The sequence below is a fragment of the Babylonia areolata genome, chromosome 9 (genome assembly GCF_041734735.1).
Source record: "Babylonia areolata isolate BAREFJ2019XMU chromosome 9, ASM4173473v1, whole genome shotgun sequence".
Classification (NCBI taxonomy): Eukaryota; Metazoa; Mollusca; class Gastropoda; order Neogastropoda; family Buccinidae; genus Babylonia; species Babylonia areolata.
Genome location: NC_134884.1, coordinates 1,678,090 through 1,688,089, shown reverse-complemented (window position 1 = coordinate 1,688,089; position 10,000 = coordinate 1,678,090). Strand labels below are relative to the sequence as shown.

Below are 10,000 nucleotides of genomic sequence, written 5' to 3'. Positions count from 1 at the left end.
CCTGCTCACAGCATCACACAGAACCATCACACATAGTCCTGCTCACAGCATCACACAGAACCATCACACATAGTCCTGTCCACACCATCACACAGAACCATCACACATAGTCCTGCCCACACCATCACACAGAACCATCACACATAGTCCTGCCCACACCATCACACATAGTCCTGCCCACAGCATCACACATAGTCCTGCCCACAGCATCACACAGAACCATCACACATAGTCCTGCCCACAGCATCACACATAGTCCTGCCCACAGCATCACACAGAACCATCACACATAGTCCTGCTCACAGCATCACACATAGTCCTGGCCACACCATCACACATAGTCCTGCCCACACCATCACACATAGTCCTGCCCACAGCATCACACAGAACCATCACACATAGTCCTGCCCACACCATCACACATAGTCCTGCCCACAGCATCACACAGAACCATCACACATAGTCCTGCCCACACCATCACACATAGTCCTGCCCACACCATCACACATTGTCCTGCCCACACCATCACACATAGTCCTGCCCACACCATCACACATTGTCCTGCCCACACCATCACACATTGTCCTGTCCACACCATCACACATTGTCCTGCCCACACCATCACACATTGTCCTGTCCACACCATCACACATTGTCCTGCCCACACCATCACACATTGTCCTGCCCACACCATCACACATTGTCCTGGCCACACCATCACACAGAACCATCACACATAGTCCTGCCCACAGCACCACGCATACACTTAGGAACATCCTTTACACTAAGCAAACTTAGCGCTGGCTCTTGTTCAGTGAAGACACCACAGTTCCTGAGTAACTGGTGGACAGAGGGTGCCACAGACAGACAGACTGACAGGCGGACAAACGGACAGGCAGACAGACATACAGACGGACACAGACCGACAGACAGGCAGACAGACCGACAGACAGGTGAACACACAGACAGATAGGCAGACAGGCAGACAGATAGGCAGACAGGCAGACAGATAGGCAGACAGGCAGGCCGACCGACCGACAGACGGACAGACAGACAGGTAGACAGACCGACAGACAGACCAACAGGCGGACAAACGGACAGGCAGACAGACAGACAGATAGGCAGACAGGCAGGCCGGCCGACCGACAGACGGACAGACAGGCAGACAGATAGACAGACGGACGGACGGACAGACAGGCAGACAGACATGCAGACAGACAGACAGGCGGACAAACGAACAGGCGGACAGACAGACAGATAGGCAGACAGGCAGACAGATAGGCAGACAGGCAGGCAGACAGACCGACAGACAGACCAACAGGCGACAAACGGACAGGCAGACAGACAGGCAGGCAGGCAGGCAGACAGACAGACAGGCAGGCAGACAGGGGGACAGTAGATGGAAGACACACACCTCCTGCACCAGTTCCATGAGGTCCTTGAGGAAGCCGTGCAGCTCTTCGTTCTCAATGCACTTGTTGCCGTCCTGCAGCACACACACACACACACACAGTGAAACACACACACACACACACACACACACACACACACACACACACACACACAGTGAAACACACACACACACACACACACACACACACACACACACACAGTGAAACACACACACACACACACACACACACACACACACACAGTGAAACACACACACACACACACACACACACACACACACACAGTGAAACACACACACACACACACACACACACACACACACACACACACACAGAGTGAAACACACACACACACACACACACACAGTGAAACACACACACACACACACACACACACACACACACACACACACAGAGTGAAACACACACACACACACACACACATACAGTGAAACACACACACACACACACACATACAGTGAAACACACACACACACACACATACAGTGAAACACACACACACACACACACACACACATACAGTGAAACACACACACACACACACACACACACACACACACATACAGTGAAACACACACACACACACACACGCACAACACACACACACACACACACACACACACACAACACACACACACACACACACACAACACACACACACACACACAACACGCACACACACACACTCACACACACACACACACACACACACACACACACACACACACACACACACACATACACACACACACACACACACACACACACACACACACACACGCGCGCGCACGCACGCACGCACGCACACACAACAGTCAGTCACTTGGTGACACCGTGTCGGTAACAAAGTACACACCTCCAAGTCCGATAAATCATGTCACCACCACTACCACCACCACCACCACCACAACTCATCTACCCCCAACCATCCAGTACATACGTGAATCGTCAACAACAACAAAAATTTGATAATAATAAATTAAAAACCGTATTATAATGTCCACCTTCCGCCATGACATAGCACTTTATCAAGCGATGAAACTTGAACAGGGAACAGCTGGTCAGTGTCACTGGTTCCCTACCCTGGTCTTAAATTGGGAAAGGGGGGGCGTGGGGGGGGGGGGGGGGAGTTCCTACAAAGCTTCTCTCTCTGTCCACTCAGTGATGATTGTTTGCCGACGAGTTTCGATTCAACCACTTTCACGTCTCACTCAACCCACGTAAGATTATTATTATTATTATTATTATTATTATTATTATCATTATTATTATTATTATCATTATCATTATTATCATTATTCTTGCTTATAGTCTAGCCGACCACACAGGGCCATATCAGGGCTGTCAGACCATACAAATGCTTAGCCGCATCAACAAAAAAAACTGTCACATCTACAAAAAAAACAACAACAAAAAAACCAAAAAAAAACACTCAGACAAACCCACATAACCCAGTTCATGACACAGTATCCCAACCATTTAGCTCCTTATGGCAAATAAGACTAGGCCATGCTGAGGGCACCAGCCATTCCGCTTAATTTATCATCCCCAGATTACAAAAAAAAAATCGTAAAAAAGAGAAAAAAACAAACAAACAATACTTCAATGCCAAACAAAAAAATACATAAAAAAGGCCATGTAGGCAAATAACACTGCAGAATGGGCAGCTAGTGCCCATCCAAGTGTTTACAATCTCACGACCTAATCGCCAGAGCAAAACAGCACAGATAGTACATCATAGACAACGGAAAAGAGAAGAAAAAAAAAAGTGTCAAGGCTTGCTTGAAAAAAGAAAGGGGAATGGACTGGGAAGGCAGGAAAAGGAGACAACAGTGATGATAGAAAGGGGAATGGACTGGGAAGGCAGGAAAAGGAGACAACAGTGATGATAGAAAGGGGAATGGACTGGGAAGGCAGAAAAAGGAGACAACAGTGAAAATAGAAAGGGGAATGGACTGGGAAGGCAGGAAAAGGAGACAACAGTGAAGGAAGAAAAAAGGCAGAAACAAAGAGAGTGATAGAAAAGAGGAAATTTCTAGCACAGAATTTCCAGAAAGCAAGGATGCTATTATAACTGAAAGACCCCCGGCATCCCCTAAGGGGGTCACAAAAGATTCCAACGAAGCTAGAAACTGACAATGACATGTGTTTGTCCTGTATTGTCCATGTGTTCTGCGTGGCTTATTCAGGATTAAAGAGGCTGTGCCAGTCTTGAATAAAAGCCGATTTGTGTTTGCGCATTTCTTCTGTCTTTGCTGCTGTGTGCGCATGTCGAGTGATTGGTTTTAGGGACAGGCCCGGTGCTTCCTTTTTTGAGGAAGTGTCTGGGTTTGTTCCAATGTACCGACGGGCGCAATAGCCGAGTGGTTAAAGCGTTGGACTGTCAATCTGAGGGTCCCGGGTTCGAATCACGGTGACGGCGCCTGGTGGGTAAAGGGTGGAGATTTTTACGATCTCCCAGGTCAACATATGTGCAGACCTGCTAGTGCCTGAACCCCCTTCGTGTGTATATGCAAGCAGAAGATCAAATACGCACGTTAAAGATCCTGTAATCCATGTCAGCGTTCGGTGGGTTATGGAAACAAGAACATACCCAGCATGCACACCCCCGAAAACGGAGTATGGCTGCCTACATGGCGGGGTAAAAACGGTCATACACGTAAAAGCCCACTCGTGTGCATACGAGTGAACGCAGAAGTAGTTCCAATGTACCTTTTATTTACCTGTGTGCTGGCTGGGTGGGTGGCGTGGGCATCACTGACTTGAGGTTGTGTACTTTGTGTAATGGAGAGAGTTGCCACTCTTTACTATTTGACAATAACACTAACAACACCAGGTTTACACGTGCCTGTTTCAGTCCCTGTAAAACTCAAACCCAGCTTGAAGCACTGACCTCCTTCCTGACCTGACAGTCACGGGTTACCTACCCTGTCGTACAGGCGAAACACACGGCTGATGTCGTCTTTAGTCAAGAGTTTGGCCCCCTGCAACAAGCCACAGCATTGGAAAAGGCTCATGCACTTGCAGGCACAACAAAAAGGAAAAGAAGGGGGGCTTGGGGGGTGGAGGGGGGGGGGGTGCTGTTGGCGCTGCAGTGTATAGACGTGCTTTCCCTGGGGAGAGCTGTCCGAATTTCACACAGAGAAATCTGTTGCGACAAAAAAGCAATAGTATACGATTGAAAACAATACAATACAATACAATACAACGGAAAGCAACCCATCGCAACGCAACGCAATGCAGTGCAAGGCAACCAATTCAACGCAACGCAATACAACACAATACAATACATCACAATACAACAAAATTCATTCCAACACAACACAACACAACAGAACACAACACAATACAATACAGACATCCTGACGTAGGCCTACTTGATCTGTACTGATCCTCTTTCACCTCATTCTCCCTTTGTCTGTATGCCTGTCTGTATGTCTGTCTGTCTGTCTATATATGTATATAAAGTCACAGATATACAGGGAAAGAAGGCCCAGCCCTGCACAATGTATGTCTGTATGTCTGTCTATATATGTATATAAAGTCACAGACATACAGGGAAAGAAGGCCCAGCCCTGCACAATGTATGTCTGTCTGTCTGTCTATATATGTATATAATGTCACAGACATACAGGGAAAGAAGGCCCAGCCCTGCACAATGTCTGTATGTCTGTCTGTCTGTCTGTCTATATATGTATATAAAGTCACAGACATACAGGGAAAGAAGGCCCAGCCCTGCACAATGTCTGTATGCCTGTCTGTCTATATATGTATATAAAGTCACAGACATACAGGGAAAGAAGGCCCAGCCCTGCACAATGTCTGTATGTCTGTCTGTCTATACATGTATATAAAGTCACGGACAGACACAGGGCCAGAAAGCCCTGGCGTGCACATCGTTTTACAAGTTGGCCTAAATGACAGTGAACACTTTGACCTCAAGGGCTCATTGCCGATAGGTCGTTAACCTCAACTCTACAGTTAACACGGAAGAAATGAAGGATCAGGCATGACGAAGAACAAGAACTTACACAGGCCTTCACTGAAGGGAAAATAATGAAGAATTCCGATCAAACTGTATTCAGTTGTTGTTTTTAAAGAAGGAAAAAAAAAAGGGGGGGGGGGGGGTGACGTCATACTTACTGGTGACGACTGCAGTCAGCAGATGACGATGTGTGACGTCATGTGAGCAGCCGGCACAAAATAGAAAAAAGAGAAAAAAAAAGTGTCAGCAATTATCAACACAAACAGCAAACTTGTGAATGCGCATACCTTTGTTTTGTTTTTGTTTTTAAACAGCCGTCATCACCAAATGCATTCACGTGCTACGGAGGCTGGGAGCGTGAGCAAGACACAAACAGACCACTGATCAAGTTTCAAGTTTTAATTATCCTTTCACTCCTACTGGAGTATGGAGGATTACTGCAAAATAATGTTTTCATGCCCAGAACAAACATTTCCAAATACGCAACAATGTCACATAAACGTTGAGAAAACACAAATGTCTTTTAACCCCAAAAGTGTAGCTAGGCACCATTTGCAAATCTAATCATCTTACTTACAGCTGAAATGACTTTTTTGCCTCCTTTGAGCACATTACAAAAATTAAAAACCGATTTTGGAGACAAATATTTTTGGGGGAACATATCTTTTTCGTAACTGATCATAATTGGGACATTCCATTATAAAATGAAACTCATCCCCAATCACAGACATGTAACAAACCTTACAAAGCCGTAACTCTCGTGGTATGACTTTGTGTCTCAACACACACCTCTCTCTCTCTCTCTCTCTCTCTCTCTCTCTGTCTGTCTCTGTGTATATTCAGCTGGTTTGTCTGTCTGTTTGCATGCCTGCTTCTTATATGCTTACATGTACATGCTAATTTTGAATAAAACATATCTCAAGTATGTCTAAAAATGACAACAACTATCATCAGTATCAGACGATGAACCAAGTTCCCGCGTGCAGCATGCAAAAAGAACCCACGGCAACAAAAGGATGTAGAAGATGTCTACTTTGCTGGGAAAACAAATACACTTGCAAACAGACAGACATGCAGATAGACACGAATATAGACAGACTGACAGACAGACGGGCACACGAACAAGTAGACAGACAGTTACACAGGTAGGCGGGCAGGTAGACAGAAAAAAGCTGTTTGAACAAAAAGAGCAACACAACACAACACAACACAGCACAACACCACGACACAACACAACACAACACAACACAATCTCGGCACAAAGACACTCACTTTGAAAATCGGACGCAGGAGAAAATTCTCTTTTACTGGCAGCAACCTGGCAACAACAACAACACACACACACACACACAAATAATAAATAATAATAATAATAATAACAATAATGTTTATAATAATAATAATATAATAATAATAATATTTTTTTTAAACATCGAGGCGACAGCTGGGCAGGAAAGAAGGGAGCGGTGGGAGGGGGTGGGGGGTGGGGGAGGAGGAGGAAAGACAGACGGAAAGAAAGAAAGGTGAAGGCAAAAAGACAGACAGCCAGAAAAAGAAAGAGAGAGGCAGTGCGAGAGAGGAGAGGAGAGACAGGGAGAGAGAGAGAGAGCGACAGACAGACAGACAGAAAAAGAAAGAGAGAGGCAGTGCGAGAGAGGAGAGGAGAGACAGGGAGAGAGAGAGAGAGCGACAGACAGACAGCCAGAAAAAGAAAGAGAGAGGCAGTGCGAGAGAGGAGAGGAGAGACAGGGAGAAAGAGAGAGAGAGCGACAGACAGACAGACAGAAAAAGAAAGAGAGAGGCAGTGCGAGAGAGGAGAGGAGAGACAGGGAGAAAGAGAGGGAAACAGTGAGAGAGAGAGAGAGAGAGAGACAGACAGACAGACAGACAGAAAAAGAAAGAAGAGAGAGAGGAAAGGAGACAGACAGACAGACAGACAGGTAGACAGGCAATCAGGCAGACAGACAGACAGGTAGACAGGTTGACAAACAGAGAGATAGAAAGACAGACGGGTAGACAGGCAGGCAGACAAACGGAAAGACAGACAGACAGACAGACAAGCAGGCAGACAGACAGACAAGCAGGCAGACAGACAGACAGGTAGACAGGCGATCAGACAGGCTGACAGACAGACAGGTAGACACACAGACATGTAGATACACAGACAGACAGACAGGTAGACAGGCGATCAGACAGGCTGACAGACAGACAGGTAGACACACAGACATGTAGATACACAGACAGACAGACAGGCAGACACACAGACATGTAGATACACAGACAGACAGACAGACAGACAACTGACTTGGCCATCTCACTCAGCTGCAGCTTCCCGTCTTTGTTCAGGTCAAACAGCTGTAGCTGTGGGGACAGTGTCTTTGTTTTTATCTACCTTCCCTTTGTTAACAGTGTGATGACGTACATAAATACATTCACGTATATATCTTTTGTTAACATTCTGATGACATCCATAAATTCACGTATATATCTTTTGTTAACATTGTGTTGACGTACATAAATTCACGTATATATCGTTTGTTAACATTGTGATGACATACATAAATTCACGTATATATCGTTTGTTAACATTGTGATGACATACATAAATTCACGTGTGTGTGTGTGTGTGTGTGTGTGTGTGTGTGTGTGTATCTTTTGTTAACATTTTGATGACATACATAAATTCACGTATATATTTTCTGTTAACATTGTGATGACATACATAAATTCACGTATATATCTTTTGTTAACATTGTGTTGACATACATAAATTCACGTATAATTATATCTTTTGTTAACATTGTGATGACGTACATAAATTCACATATAATTATATCTTTTGTTAACATTGTGATGACGTACATAAATTCACGTATAATTATATCTTCTGTTAACATTGTGATGACATACACAAATTCACGTATATATCTTCTGTTAACATTGTGTTGACATACACAAATTCATGTATATATCTTTTGTTAAAATTTGTGATGACAAACGTACACATGATACAGGCTATTGTCTTCTGTAATTCATGTATGATTTTTTTGTCCTTTGTGAAAAATGTGATGACAACTGTAAATTCATGTATGATGATTCATTGATTTAAAACTGATTTTAAATCGACAGAGCTTCTTTCAACAGACTATAATGACTGCGATAGCCAACCAGCCAACCAACCAGTCGCTCGCTTCAGTAACACAAACAGCTCTCAGTGTGTGTGTGTGTGTGTGTGTGTGTGTGTGTGTGTGTGTGTGTGTGTGAGTGAGTGAGTGAGTGAGTGAGTGAGTGAGTGAGTGAGTGAGTGAGTGAGTGAGTGAGTGAGTGAGTGAGTGAGTGAGTGAGTGAGTGAGTGAGTGAGTGAGTGAGTGAGTGAGTGAGTGAGTGAGTGAGTGTGTGTGTGTGTGTGTGTGTGTGTGTGTGTGTGAGTGAGTGAGTGAGTGAGTGAGTGAGTGAGTGTGTGTGTGTGTGTGTGTGTGTGTGAGTGAGTGAGTGAGTGAGTGAGTGAGTGAGTGAGTGAGTGAGTGAGTGAGTGTGTGTGTGTGTGTGTGTGTGTGTGTGTGTGTGTGTGAGTGTGTGTGTGTGTGTGTGTGTGTGTGAGTGTGTGTGTGTGTGTGTGTGTGTGTACAGACAGACAGACAGACAGACAGACAGGCAGACAGACAGACAGACTAACGGGCAAACAGGTAGACAGACAGATAGGCAAACCTACTACTACTACCACCACCACTTATCTTTCTACTACTACTACTACTACTACTACTTGTACTACTACTGCTACAACACCTATCACCGTTATTACCATGGTGTCGGCATAGATGATAAGTTGTTCCTCAGTGACGTCCACTTCCGCGTTGCACTTCTTCAGCAGATCTCGGAGGAACATCTGAAACATGGCAACAGTCTGACAACCAACACAGACCTGCCCCCTCACTGTGAGGGTGTGAAACATGGCAACAGTCTGACAACCAACACAGACCTGCCCCCTCACTGTGAGGGTGTGAAACATGGCAACAGTCTGACAACCAACACAGACCTGCCCCCTCACTGTGAGGGTGTGAAACATGGCAACAGTCTGACAACCAACACACACCTGCCCCCTCACTGTGAGGGTCTGTATGAAACATGGCCAGTCTGACAACCAACACAGACCTGCCCCCTCACTGTGAGGGTGTGAAACATGGCAACAGTCTAACAACCAACACAGACCTGTCCCCTCACTGTGAGGGTGTGAAACATGGCAACAGTCTGACAACCAACACAGACCTGTCCCCTCACTGTGAGGGTGTGAAACATGGCAACAGTCTGACAACCAACACACACCTGCCCCCTCACTGTGAGGGTGTAAAACATGGCAACAGTCTGACAACCAACACAGGCCTGCCCCCTCACTGTGAGGGTGTGAAACATGGCCAGTCTAACAACCAACACAGACCTGTCTCCTCACTGTGAGGGTGTAAAACATGGCAACAGTCTGACAACCAACACAGACCTGCCCCCTCACTGTGAGGGTGTGAAACATGGCAACAGTCTGACAACCAACACAGACCTGTCCCCTCACTGTGAGGGTGTGAAACATGGC

General features: G+C 45.7%; 1 protein-coding gene across 1 annotated transcript in view; it reads right to left on the bottom strand.

The window, feature by feature from the left end:
- The window catches only part of LOC143285678 (calbindin-32-like), a 35,411-nt gene that overhangs the window by 1,497 nt on the left and 23,914 nt on the right, over window positions 1-10,000 (bottom strand). The window contains exons 7-11 of the mRNA XM_076593076.1: window positions 9,221-9,304; window positions 7,724-7,779; window positions 6,691-6,736; window positions 4,361-4,417; window positions 1,415-1,486 (exon numbers count right to left, since the gene is read on the bottom strand). Of these exons, the coding sequence (XP_076449191.1) occupies window positions 1,415-1,486; window positions 4,361-4,417; window positions 6,691-6,736; window positions 7,724-7,779; window positions 9,221-9,304 (315 nt within the window). The remainder of the gene's footprint in view (window positions 1-1,414; window positions 1,487-4,360; window positions 4,418-6,690; window positions 6,737-7,723; window positions 7,780-9,220; window positions 9,305-10,000) is intronic.